At 33.8% G+C, this 14,707-nt stretch overlaps 1 protein-coding gene across 1 annotated transcript in view; it reads left to right on the top strand.

Annotated features, from left to right (window-relative positions):
- EYS (eyes shut homolog) overlaps positions 1 to 14,707 on the top strand; it is a 1,652,430-nt gene that overhangs the window by 987,148 nt on the left and 650,575 nt on the right. Inside the window, 2 exon segments of the mRNA XM_044253753.1 lie at positions 9,362 to 9,552; positions 14,489 to 14,580. Coding sequence (XP_044109688.1) covers positions 9,362 to 9,552; positions 14,489 to 14,580 — 283 coding nt within the window.

Below are 14,707 nucleotides of genomic sequence, written 5' to 3'. Positions count from 1 at the left end.
ATTCTCTCCAATAATTCTCTCCAATACCTTCTGCTCCCCTCTCTCTTTCTTCTTCTGGAATCCCAATTATTCTAATGTTGTTTCATCTTATGGTGTCACTTATCTCTCGAATTCTCCCCTCGTGGTTCAGTAGCTGTTTGTCCCTCTTTTGCTCAGCTTCTTTATTCTCTGTCATTTGGTCTTCTATATCACTTAATTCTTTCTTCTGCCTCATTTATCCTAGCAGTGAGAGCCTCCATTTTTTATTGCATCTCATTAATAGCTTTTTTGATTTCAACTTGGTTATATTTTAGTTCTTTTATTTCTCCCGAAAGGGCTTTTATATCTCCTGAGAGGGTTTCTCTAATATCTTCCATGCCTTTTTCGAGCCCGGCTAGAACCTTGAGAATCGTCATTCTGAACTCTAGATCTGACATATTACCAATGTCTGTATTGATTAGGTCCCCAGCCTTTGGTACTGCCTCTTGTTCTTTTTTTTTGTAGTGAATTTTTTCGCCTTGTTTTGTCCAGATAAGAGTATATGAAGGATCAAGTAAAATATTAAAAGGTTGGTAACAACCTCAGGAAAATATGCTTTAACCAAATCAGAAGAGATCCCAAATCGTGAGGGGGGGAGAAAGGGGATAAAAAGAGGTTCATAATGAAAAAAAAAAAAAAAAGCAAAGAATAGAAACAATTAAAAAATGAAAATGAATAAAGAAAAAGTATAAAAAAGAAAAAATATATAATAGATAAACTAGTTAAAAAACATTAAAAAAGAAAAGCGTAAAAAATTTAGCAGAAGAAGAGAAAAAAAATTGAAAAAGAAAAATAAATTAAATTAACTGCAAGACTAAAGAATTATGGGGAGAAAGCCATGACTTTCGTGTTTTGCTTTCTTCTCCTCTGGAATTTCGCTGCTCTCCTTGGTATTGAAACTGCACTCCTGGTAGGTGAACTTGGTCCTGGCTGGATTTCTTGTTGATCTTCTGGGGGAGGGGCCTGTTATAGTGATTCTCAAGCGTCTTTGCCCCAGGCGGAATTGCACGGCCCTTACCAGGGGCCGGGCTGAATAATCCGCTCGGGTTTGCTTTCGGGAGCACTTACCATAGAGTTCCGGAGGACGGGATTGAAAATGGCGGCCTCCTGGTCTCTGGCCTGGAGGAGCCGAGAGCCCGGGGCACCACTCCTCAGTGCGCCCTCAGAGAACAGCACCCAGTAACTCCTGTCTGCCTGACCACCGGTCGCGCTCTGAGCTCACCAAGCTGCGACCCATTCAAGGTAGCCCCGAGCTGTGAGCTCACTCTTGGCTCTGTCTCTGTAGCCGGCTTCCCCGTTCTAATACCTGTAAGCTCTGTGACATTCAGACACCCTCAATCCTTCTGTTACCCCGCGTGGGCTTCACCCCGGTTTAGCCTCCGGAGCGATGTCCCTCAGCAGAACAGACTTTTAAAAGTCCCGATTTTGTGCTCCGTTGCTCCGCCGCTTGCCAGGAGCCGGCCCCTCCCCCCGCAGTCTAACTTCCCGTCGCTTTGGATTCACTTCTCTGCCAGTCCTACCTTTCAGAAAGTGGTTGTTTTTCTGTTTCTAGAATTGCTGTTCTTCTCTTCCATCTGCTGTTGGATTTGTAGGTGTTTGCAATCTTTAGATAAGCTGTCTAGCTGATCTCCTGCTAGCTGAAGTAGTCTCAGCCTGCTACTTCTCTGCCATCTTGACTCCTCATCTTTAGTTTTATTCACATTTTTTGCTCTTGTGAACAGGTAAAATAGGTACACTTTTGAATCTCATAGCAGTCCCACTACATACCACCTTGGAATCCCTAGGGTTCTACCCAGATCTGCTTAATGTGGCAATACCCTGTGCTTCAGACCTTTCTAAATATATGGCTGAGAAAAAAATGTAGAGCATATATATGTAACAGTTATTTTAAAAATTAGTTTTAGTTGCAAAACCTTTATGTTTCATTGTAAGACGTTTCTTTCCCTGAATACAGTAGTCTACTGTTATCTGCAGTTAGGCTTTCTGTGGTTTCAGTTACTCGTGGTCAACTGTGGTCTGGAAGCAGATAATCCTGCTTCTAACATACTGTCAGAAGGCCAGTAGTAGCCAAACACTGTGTGTATTACAGTGTCTCTGTCATTCATTCACCTCACTTCATCCCATCACATAGGCATTTTATCATCTCACATCATCACAGGAAGGATGAGTACTGTACAATGAGATATTTTGAGAGACAGAGGTCACATTCATAAAACTTTTATCATAGTATATTGTTACAATTATTTTATTATTATTGTTCTTAATCTCTGACTGTACCTAATTGATAAAGTTTGTCATTGGTATGTATATAGAGAGGAAAAATACCACATATAGGGTTCAGTACTAACTTTTGTTTTAGGCATCAACTGGTGGTCTTGGAACATATCCCCCACAGATAAGGGGGGGACTACCATAAAGACTAGAGCAAATTTTTTATCTAACAATTCCACATATATTATAAAGGAACAACTTTGTTATTGCCATTGTATTGATGAAGAAACTGAGAGACTCAAAGAGGCTGAGTTATTTAAGATTCTGTGATTTTAAGTGATAAAGTACATAATTAAAGCCAGGAGTCCTAACTACAATTGGGCCTGTTGTAATTACAATTTTAGAATAGGCGCCACCTAATTTAATGAGTAAAGATGGGGTAGTAGAGAAGTGAAGTACCTTCTCTAAGGTAACACAGAGTAAGTGACCAAATTAAAACTAAAATTAAATCTCCTTGCAAGTCACTACTTTTTCTGCTGTAGCATTCTGATTCCACTCAGTATGTTAAATGAAATCTTTTGTAGTTATTTTAGGATTTTTTTTACAATTCACAGTTTTATAGTTTGATTCAGATTTTGGGTGGCAAGTAAACAAAAACACTTTTAAAGATTAAAAATGGAAATTCATGTCATCCAGTTTATTTAATGAAGCTAAATAAAACTTTAATATGAAAATCAGAAAGGGTACCATGAAAAATGAAAATGTAGGGGCACCTGGATGGCTTAGTGGTTAAGCCTCTGCCTTCTGCTCAGATCATGATCTCAGGGTCCTGGGATCAAGCCCCTCATGGGTCTGCTCAGCTGGGAGCCTGCTTCCCACTCTCTCTGCCTCTGCCTGCTGCTCTGCCTACTTGTGATCTCTCTCTCTCTGTGTCAAATAAATAAAATTCTAAAAAAAAAAAAAGAAAGAAAATGTAAAATGTAAATGTAAAAGCAATTTCAGTTGTCAGCATAGATGCAAATTTCCTAAGCATGAATTCTTGCAAATGAAATTCATGTATGTACACATAGCATAAGCAAATGGGATATATTCTGGGGAATAAAATAAAAGTTTAATGTTAGACTATCAAAGTTACAATATAAGCATGTCAATAAGTGAAAAACTGATAAAAATAATATTAAGTCCTACTAAAAATTTCAGAAAACTACAGAAGAAAAAATTCCTTAATGAGCTAAATGATGCCACTTTCAGAAGAGCAAAACATCACATTAAAGGTGAAAGCCTTAAAAAACCTTTCCTGAAAATAAGAAAAAGAATCTCATTATTATTATATAAGTTGAGTGTTTTTCTGAAAGTCCTGGCACTATAATAGGCTAATAAGATAGTTTAAGAATTATGAGCAAAAGAATGAAAAATTTCACTACTCACAAATGATCTAGTATTAAGGGGAATTCAGCAAGGTTGCTCAGTATACAGGTTCATTGCACTTCAGTATACCAACATAATTAACTAAATACATAATGTTACAAAAAAACTATTTAAAATAGCAGCAAATTCCTAAGGTTTCTAGAAGTTAACCTAAGAAAATACGTACATGATTTTTATGAAGAGAAGTTATAAAATTATATTAAAAATGTTTTAGATTCTCTTGTAAAAGGAAAACATATACATGTCCATGTCTAGGAAGATAAAGTATCACAAATATATCAATTAGTTACAGGTTTTTTTCTATGAAAACATGGAATTCAAATGAATTACTAATATGGATTTTTATATAATTTAATAGGATGTTTGCATGTGTAACTGGTTCCAATGTTTATATCAAAAGGCACAAGACAAGCAGTATGCAACACAATCCTGAGAAAGGAAAATATGCAAGATTTGCCCTTTCAAAATCAAGACATAAAACTGTACTAATAAGTCAGCATGTGATTGGCTTGGGGTTGACAATGTGTCCAATGAAGTAGGATAATGATCCTGGAAGCAACCCATGTACAGGAAGGGTGATGCATGACAGAACTGGTAATGTCAGATGAGTATAGCAAGGATGGCTACACTGTAAATTATCCTAGAATAATTGGTATTGCACATTAAAAGGCAAAAAGAGAAAAGAAAGGTGGGAAAGATTCTAAACAGAGTACATATTAAGCAACTCTGTCTTAGGCAGCTGGCAAAAACAAGTATTTTTAAGCAGGAGAGTGTCATGATTTAATTTGTATTCTGAGAGTTACTTCCTATCCTTATGGGTGGCTGTTAAAAGAATTTTCCCTGATGATAATCTATTTCCATTTGCTGGGGAAAGGAAAATATAGTGATTATAGGTGTTGTGTTTCCTTTCAAAAAGATTGTTAATTGCCTTCAGAAAAAAGTTATTCAGTTATTTGTTAGTTCTCTCTAAGCTTTCTTTGCAGTCATCTATTTTCCTAAAATCTGCCTCTGTAGCTCATATTTATCATACATTTCCTTTGGCTAGACTGAGAGGTGTCTACCAATCTTAAACTGAATACTCTGGCTTTTGACTTCAGTATTGTTTCATAAACTTTTTTTTTGCATTATATGATTAATACCTACTCTATAAATTATTGCATCGACTTATAGTCCATGGATTAATCAATCTGTGAAAATCCATGAAAGAAACAAATATTTAATAATTTATTTGGAAACATGCTTAGTTTCCACAAAAGCATTTTCAATTGGCACAAAACTTTAAGTTGCCAGGAAAAAAACCAACAGCATTTTAAGAAGTATGAGTTTTAACAAAACCTGGCACATAGTAAACAGTGTGTAAATATTAATTTTCTTTTTTGCTCCAGCTTTATTAGTAGATATTAAGTAATTGAGATGATTTTAAATGGATTGTATGAAGTTGGATTTTAAGGTTAATTAAACACAATTTGTAGAACATGGAAGTATAAAGTATTAAACACGTATTTTGTAGTGATAAAATCCAAGCACTTTCTAGAAATAATATAAATGAAGAGACCTAAGTCACAGTTTCTGTAGCTAATATATGGTTGTTGGCCTGATTGCTGTTAGAACAAAGAATCAAGATTCAGTGTTTCTTAATAAATGGTCTAGTATATCTTCCTGTATGAATTACATTTGTTATACATAAAGACTTTTCTCACCTAATGTTTTGTTTAATAGAAAATTTTGCATATTTACACCTATCACAAATGTTTACTAATATTTTCTAGATACTACTTCCAAGATACATGAAATAAATAAAAAGCTATTTTGCATTTTAGTTGTGAATTATTTAACATTTAGCTAGTAATACATACTTCAGAAAGCAATACTCTCTCTTTGAACTATTATTCATGGATTACACTGATATTAACAATAATTTATTGGAAGTAGGGTCAAATAATACATGTCCTTTATTTAAACTATTGAGTCATTTTGGAGTCATTTTCAAACTATGTTGTAAATAAGCTTGGTATTTAGTTTTCTCTGTTAAGATTCCAACTTTCACAGTTAATCTTACATGTAGAATGCTAACCATGAAATAGAGTCTGTTTTTTAAAATCTGTTTAGTAGTTTGTGATCTACTAAACAAGAAGCCAAAAAAAAAAAATCCTGTACCTTTAAAAATTATGCATTTTATTAAAAGGAAAATATACTGCTGGAGTAGTGGTTTATAACTTTTCAAAGAATTGAATATTATACACATGAGTTTTATTTTATTTGTTCTAACTTAAATATTTATATATGCCTCAGAGTCTGTATTATTGTTTACATCTAAAATATATTTATTCTACTAATCTATTTAAAACGCTTCTTTGTATAGTAGGGGAGGACAGGATTATTGACTTCTGATTTTTCACTAAAACTCCTTTAAAATTTCCTTTATGTTCATGCAGTGGGAATGGCTGTGGGTTACTAAGCACTGGAAAAGCCACATAGTTAGGTGTCAAAAAAATTTTGGCAACTCTCCACCTAGCAACAATTAAATTTTAAGTACTTTTTTTGTGTGTGGCTAGACCCATATACTCAATATGTGCTGTTAGAAATGAAGGCAAGAACTTCTCAGGAGAGGCAGCTGCAGGAAATTGGAGATGAAAGAGTTCTAGCTTGGAGATGTCAGAGATACTTTGAGTCTTTGAATCTGACAGTCAACTATTATTAGCCAGGAAATAAGACATGAATCTGGTGAAATACTGGGATTTGATTTTGAAGTATTCTTCCAAGAAGAATACCAATTTTTTCACTATGAACCCCTCCCTGCAGGCCTCAGTGGAAACTCACCCCATCCTCCCCAGTGGAAAACTTGATCAGTGACCAGTTCTAGCCACTTAATTGCTAGGAAAGATTCATTCTACACTTGGGAAAATTCTTTTCTTTCTTGAAAAATATAGGAAACTGAGTGCTTGGACTCAACTGTGGAAGTAGGTAATTTAAAACTACCACTTCCCACATACTAGAATCAGAAGAAAACAAGTCTGAGATTAGAACTTCCCATGTGACTAGCAGAATGAGAAAAAGAGGAAATCTAGGCCTCTTATGAGGAACAAGCTGAACTTTTTAGAGTCCATCTGAAAATCCACCTTATCCTTGAACTTGCTTTTACTTAAGCCACTGAATTTCTTTATTGCTGAAGCTACTTTGAATTGGGCTTTCTGTATACGTATCAGAAGCATACAGACTCATTCATGGGTATAATTATGATATGAGGACATACAATTCAGATAAAGATTCTTCTGTTTGTAAAAATGAAGACTGAAAGGCAGGAACTTACGATTTAATTCTAGATAATGAAAAATGTGTGGCATTATTATTTTACTCCAGCCCATCATTACTGGAAATGATCTGTACAATTAATCTTTCTTCACAAAACTGTTGGGTGATTACTATCACCACTCTTTTTATTTGACTAAGTCTTTGCTAATAATGTAAAACAAAATCTGTATTCATACATGTGAAGAGGAAGCACTAGAAGTATGGTCAAATTACTATGAATCTATGTAAAATATTGCCTGGTATTTTTATCCAAACATGGCAGTTCAGTTTTCCAAACACGTTTAAACAAAAACAGTTATAGTTTCTATAAGACATAGTAAGGTTTCACATGCTTAAGAAAATCAGGAACAGAAGGGTGAACCAAACATATATGGCTCTTGACCTCATGTAGCTTACAGATGGATGCATGTGTGGGTTTTTATATAAAGCACTGGTCACATGACAAAACCACTTAAGTTTTAGTTATAAAAATTAGTCCATAAAAAGAGCTCATCATGCTAAGTGTACTCTTAATCCCCTTCACCTATTTCAGCCATTCCCACCCCTCCCCTCTGGAAACCACCATTAGGTTGATTTTAAACTCTTGCTTAGTGATGTTATAGATGAAATAAAGGTTTACAAGCTGAAAAAAAAATTAGTCCATAAAAAGACAAAACATGACAAAATTAAAAGACTTTTGAGTTTGCTCTTGTTAGTTGGACTGTATCTTTCCAAAGTGCTTAAAAATAAATAGTAGTTTCTTCATTTCACCAATGTTGGGTCTATTCATGTTGTAATATTAGTTTTTGTCTGAAAACAGTTTATGCTCTTTCATGTTCTGAACTTTAATTTTTTTAAAAGAATTAATTTATTTGGCAGAGACACAGCGAGAGAGGGAACACAAGCAGGGGGAGTGGGAGAGTGAGAAGCAGTCTTCCTGGTTAACAGGGACCTGCTTCCCCCTATCCACCCCCACTGCTTGTGAGCAGGACCCTGGGGATCATGACTTGAGCTGAAGGCAGATGTCAATGACTGTGCCACCCAGGCACCCCCACATTCTGAACTTTAAATCAAATGGATATTTGTCTCCATTCCCAATTCATTCAAATAAATGGCTGAAACTTTTAAAATTTTTAACATGTGAAATTTTATTATACTGTGCATTCAAATCATCATTAAACTCTACAAGGAATAAATATCTGCTTGTTTCACATAACAACTAAAACAGTGAAGATACCAAATTAAATGTACTTTGTTAATATTTTCAATCTTTGAGCCAACTTCACTAATGAATTTTTTTTATTAAAAAAACCCCATATGCTTTATATCTGCAAAGCACACGTGTTTTCTGGAAGTATTTTGAAATTTCTTCTTTCTCTCTAAAAGAGGAAATTCTTTAGAGTTAGCTGATTATTTCATTAGAGTGTTTTACAAGTTTGAAAACTTATCACACTATTTCTAAAGCTTTATTGAAAATTTAAAATAAAAAAATACTCCACATAGAACATAAATTCTATAAAAGATTTAAAATATACATCAATTTTAAGAAGAGTTTTATGGTAGACAGCAAACTAAAACTCACAGTTTCATGAATAATCTTTTATATTAATTGTAGAAAAGTAACTTGGAAGTTTTAAAGGGAGTTTATGTGTCTGTGTATCACAGGAGGAGGAGAAGAAGGGAGGAAATGATAGGAGAAAACTCATACCCATTTTTACAGAAATATAATCAAACAGTCAAGTTTTTATCAAACAAAAGTAACTTTTAACAATGTAAAGTAACTTATTCAGGAAATAAGCTTACTAGGTTTCATTAATCATATACTTATACATTTAAGAATGTAAATTGTCAAAGTAATCAGAGTGTCTATATTTCACTTGAAATATTGAGGCTAATTGAAATATGTTCATTCAGAAGATGAGAAAAGGAAAGAGAACGAGGGAGTGATGATTTTTAAGGAAGTGTGGATAAAACAATATTGCTACAAAAAGATGACAGTTTCTTTACTTCTCAATAATTTCTTGTCAGCCCTTAAAAGCCACCCAATTAAATTAACAGTAATGACCAAAATCATAATTTGGAACCAACATGTTAAATATACAGTGAATAAGGACATCTTTAGAAAATGTTCCTATTTCAGTTGACCTGTAACATAAAGCATAACTGAATGCACTGTTGAAGATTAATCAGCTAGACATCGCTGCCTTCCAGTCAGATTTGATCATGAAGCCCCCATTACACAGAAGTGATGGCATACCACTGTGACTGTGGCAAAAGAAACAAGTGCCTGGGCTCCTAATAGAAAGAGTCAAGTATGAGCCACTTCAGAAGATATTATGCTAATGTTAATAGGAAACCCAACTTTTGAATATTCAATTCCAAACTAAATTGTATTTTCTTTCTGACTCTGCAGGTTTCAGTTGTGCTTGTTATTATGGAGATTCCTATCTAGAATTTCAGAATGTGTTGTTAAATCCACAGAACAACATGTCACTAGAATTTCAGACCTTCAACCCCTATGGACTCCTGCTCTATCTCAAACAAGACTCAGATTCAGTAGATGGGTTTTTTATTCAATTATGTATTGAAAATGGTACTTTAAAGGTAAGTCATTACATTTATTTCATTTAAAGGAATTTTAGAAAGTTCTGATTCTTCACTTTAGTGGTTATTATCAAAATAAAATTTTATGTTAAATTATCTTTTACAATCACCAGTAGGCTGTATGTTCTGTTTTTGTAATTTTGTGTTCAGTATTTGTATATCAAAATAGTATATACTTTGAATAGCTTTCAATCTCTTCTCTATATTTTTAACCTTTTTTCTGCTTTGATGTTTCCCATTATCACAGTGATAGTAACTGCTGTTTTTTATAGCTTTAATGGAAGATGTGATCTGGGAGCCCCAAAATTTTTTCAGAGGATCCATAAGGGAAGATTACTTTAATAAAAATTATATTATTTGCCTTTTTCAGTCACTCTCATAAGTGTACAGTGAGTTTTCCAGAGGCTCCATGGCATATGAACATGTCATCTTTCTGATCACTAATGTAATGTGTACTTAGACATTTTTGTATTTTAAAAATATGTGCTTTAATTTTTAATATTATAAATATTGATACTGCCCAGTAAACAAAAACTCTTTGGGGTCCCCAATAATTTTTAAGAGTGCAAAGAGGTTCTGAGATTAAAAAGTTTGAGATCATGGATTTAACACTTAATAGCCTTTATAACAACTTTTTACGAAAGTCCAAGATCATACAGCTACCGAACACTGAATTATAAAAGTTGAAAGTGTACTCTTCTTTCAACCCCATTCTGCCTTAATAAATCAACTCATATTTCTGTGGTACTTGCCCAGATATAGTAAGTCATCAAATTCATCACTGCAGTGAGGTAATTAACTCAACACAGTCTAATATATGAAACATTGTGCTATGTTATCAATCATTTCTTTCATGATGTGATATAATATGTGAATTTTCATGGAAGGGTGAGTTATACCTTATAATTTAAATAAGCCATATTCCAGTTTGATTTTCTTTAAATGTTCATCTTTAAGTGTTACAACACACATACATTATCTAGTACAAAATCTGATGTCATTAATAAATACCAGCTGGATGTAACAGTTAGTATTTTTATTCATTCATGTATATGTTTACTCATTCATTGACCATTTATCTATTACCAGTCATTTTACCAAGTTCTGAGGATTTGGTGGTAAATAAAATACTCTTTGTTTTCTTCTTATTGTTTCCCATTTTTTACAGATAATATTAAGGACAGGAGTAAGAAAATAGAATTATGTAATAAATAGAATACATTAATGAATCATCAAACATCAGTCTTACCCTTAAAGTTTGCTGATTCCTGCTCTATAGCATTTTCCTCAATAAGACCAAAATTTTCCATTAAATATGAGACCAAATGTAAAAAAGTTATAAAACACGTAATATTGAGCATTAGCCACATTTAAAATGTTTTTCCTCAGCACATTTTTCTGCTGCAGACTCAACTCCCATTAACTGAGTGTCTATCTCAGCTAGCTCCTCTCACCACTGTGAACATCTCCAGAGACATGATGAGGAATTACCAGAGACTTGCAGGATTGTGGATGAGAATGTTTTATGAAACAATGAATCACGGGAGACTTCTTTCACTTTCAAATGGATAAAAATAAATTCACAATAGGTCATATCAAGACAGTGAGGAATTAGAAAACCATTATGTGTAGAAAGATGTGTAGAGTTTCTTTCCTTTAGGGCTTATGACAAAGGATATATATTGATATGTCTATAATAATAATTACTATCGTTTATTGACTGAAAATTATGTGTTAGTCTCCATCTTAAGAAAATGTATTAAGGTCATGGGCTCTGGTGCTAGACTTAGAGTTTGGAACCCAACTTTGCCACTTAGGAGCTTTGAGACTTTGCCTGTCACTTAAGCGCTTTGTGCTTAAATTTATTCAGTTGTAAGATAAGGGTAATAAAGATTGTTGTGAGGTTTAAATTAGTAAATGAATAAATATTGTGAAGATAATGCAATATAATGAGTAAATAAAGTAAATGCATATAAACACATAGAGAGATGCCTGGGACATAGTAATCAAAAGTGAAGTTTAGGTATTTTCTTTTTGCATCTTACAAAAATCTTGCTTTTCACGGAGTTTGATATTATACATCCTCTTGGAACTTTTAAGAATGGTAGATAAGGAATTTTTCCTTTGTTGTGTAAATCCAAAATTCATGTTCTTTCCACTCACATCAATGCTTTCTTGGAAAGATTTAAAGGAAATTTCAATGTTATTCTGTCTTCATGATTTTAAGATTTTCCTTGTTCCGCTATGATTTGTGAGACGATGCTCCAATTTATTCACCTATTTTAAAAGTATAATCATACGGGGAATGCATTTACATTACAATTTTCACAAAAAGATGTATTTATGGTTGAACTTTTACCGTGATCATAATTTAAGACCTATTCTAGAAATGCAGAATTTTTAGTCAACTTTTTTTAAAGAAATTTAAGTTTTAGCAAGGTTTAAAAATATGAAACTTAATTTTTATTTTAATTTAAAATTTTTTTTGAAATAATTTTTAAAAACATTTTATTGGCTCTTTCTAATAACAAGGAAGTAAGAACTAGATAACCAAATACCAGTTTCCAGACTTATAGCTGTTTCGCAAATCACTACCTCCCTGGAGAGGGGTAAACAACTTCATCTCATTTTCCACTTCATAGATTTTTGTTTGTTTGGGTTTTATTTTGTTTTGTAGGAAGCAATCAGTTATTACTTATAAGGTGTTTTTAAAAATCCATGATGCAGAGTAATCACTCAATAAATAGTACTTTGTGTCTATATGTATATCACATGTATAATATATATATCAATATATCATAAATATATATATCATAAAAGAGCCAAGTATAATAAAAGAAAAATTCAAGTGAGAATAATAGAGCTGTTCATTAAATATTTTATATATGCTAAACTTTGACTGTCCTGAAGATAATAGGGAATTAATAAGACTTAGTAGTACCTGAACAAGCATTTTCTGATGTAGTTGAACAAAGTAAGGAGACTAACCTCCTTACAAACGTGCACACACACACACACAAATGCACTGTTGTGTATGTACTGTTATGTACTGTTGTGTATGTTATGTTATGTACTGTTGGTCAGTACATAATCATTTAAGTTTAAATAATTATCTTCACTAACAATGTAGAACTCCAAATATTATATATAAGAAGCAGCTAAATCATTATTTGTGCTGTTAAAAATATTAAATGTTGTCTCTGGTCACATTGGTTGTATACTAGGAACAGAGTAGGAATTAATAAACACTGACTTTTACTTAGTTGCACAGGGCTTGAGAAGAACGTGTAGCCAAATGGTATGCAACTAATTTCTCTGCAAAGTTCATGCAAGTCACCTTGTTTTTGAAAAACCCACAGTAGATAATTCTGTAAAGGAAAGGAATCTTTTGCAATGGCCAGATATTGTAGAATTAGAATATATAATATAATATTTATCTTAAGACTACATATGGAAAGTTTTAGATCCTTAATCCCCATTACTGGGCTAACCCATCCCCCACCCCTCCTGAAACCCTCAGTTTGTCTCCTTAGTCCATAGTTTCTCATGGTTCATCTCCTCCTCTGATTCTCCCCCTTCAGATTTTCCTTCCTTCTCCTAATGTCCTCCATACTATTCCTTATGTTCCACATATTAGTGAGACCATATTGATAATTGTCTTTCTCTGCTTGACTTATTTCAGTTAGCATAATCCCTCCAGTTCCATTCATGCTGGTGCAAATGGTGGGTATTCTTCCTTTCTGATGGTGGAGTAATATTCCATTGTTTATATGAACCCACATCTTTTTTATCTATTCATTTGTTAAAGAGCATCTCGGCTCCTTTCATAGTTTGGCTGTTGTGGACATTGCTGCTATGAACATTGGGGTGCATGTGGCTCTTCTTTTCACTACATTTGTATCTTTGGGGTAAATACACAGTAGTGCAATTACTGGGTCATAGGGTAGTTCTATTTTAACTTTTTGAGGAACCTCCACACTGTTTTCCAAAGTGGCTGCACCAACTTGCATTCCCACCAACAGTGGTTATGGAACTGGGCATGGAACCCCCTTAAGATTCTCTCTCCCTCTCTGTTGGTCCCTGTCCCCCTACTCTACCTGTAAAAAAAGAAAAAAATATATACACACACATACACATATGACACAGATATATGGCTAGATGCACAGGAGTTAGGAAACACTATGCAACTGTGTTTCTTTAACATATATGCAGGTTACCGATTTCCTGTACAAATGATAAGTCCCTTACTTGGAAGAATAGCTATCATATAACTAGTATACATGTAAGCACATGCTGTTAAGTGGGTGGAATTCCTTGTGGAATTCCCAGCAGGTCCTGATCAAATGTATCTGTTATAGACATGATCTGCCTCCTTTTAAGCTGTAACTTAGTTGGCTCAATTAGTAGTAATCTGACAAAAACTCTCCTTCCTCCAAGCCTCAGGAATCTTAGAATGAATGGTTAATGTCTGTAATCTTTAAGGTTCCCTTCCCTGGAACCTTCACATCACCTTCTAGATAAATATCACCTTCTAGATTATATTCACTGGTCTTCACATTGCTCAGTTTGGTAATATATAAGGAAACTTGCCAATAATACTTCCTGCTAGTAGAAAAAGCAGTCTTTCTCAAACATATTCCTCAGAATAATGGTGAAGAGACCAGAAGTGTGTGTGTGTGTGTGTGTGTGTGTGTGTGTTGTGTGCATGCACAGATGAATGCACTTGTATGATGCCTGTTTGTGTATATAATACACATTTATTTATTTTAATTCTAGCCTTTATTCTATTCCTTGCACTGTCACTTCTCTAAGTTTCAGACTTCTTTTCTTCAGAGCACAATAAAAATTATTAGAAAATTCTAAATCCAATACAAGTAATAGGTGTTAATTTCATAGTGACAAACTGAAGAAAACCTTTTTTTTTCCTCTCTTATAGTACTACTTTTTCTGTGTTGGTGAAGCAAAATTGAGAAGCATTAACAGTACTGTTAAAGTAGATGATGGAGAGAAGTATACACTGCTCATCAGGTAATACATGCCTATATATTTTTTACACTTAATATCATAAATATTGTTCCTCTGGATATTGTTTTTGCCTTTTTAAAGTTGAGGTTATTGTGATTGGATCCAAATTAATGTTTAGCAAGCCATTCTG

The sequence above is a fragment of the Neovison vison genome, chromosome 1 (assembly GCF_020171115.1).
Source record: "Neovison vison isolate M4711 chromosome 1, ASM_NN_V1, whole genome shotgun sequence".
Classification (NCBI taxonomy): Eukaryota; Metazoa; Chordata; class Mammalia; order Carnivora; family Mustelidae; genus Neogale; species Neogale vison.
Note: the sequence above shows the minus strand (reverse complement) of the source record. Positions and strands in the feature narration are given on the sequence as shown.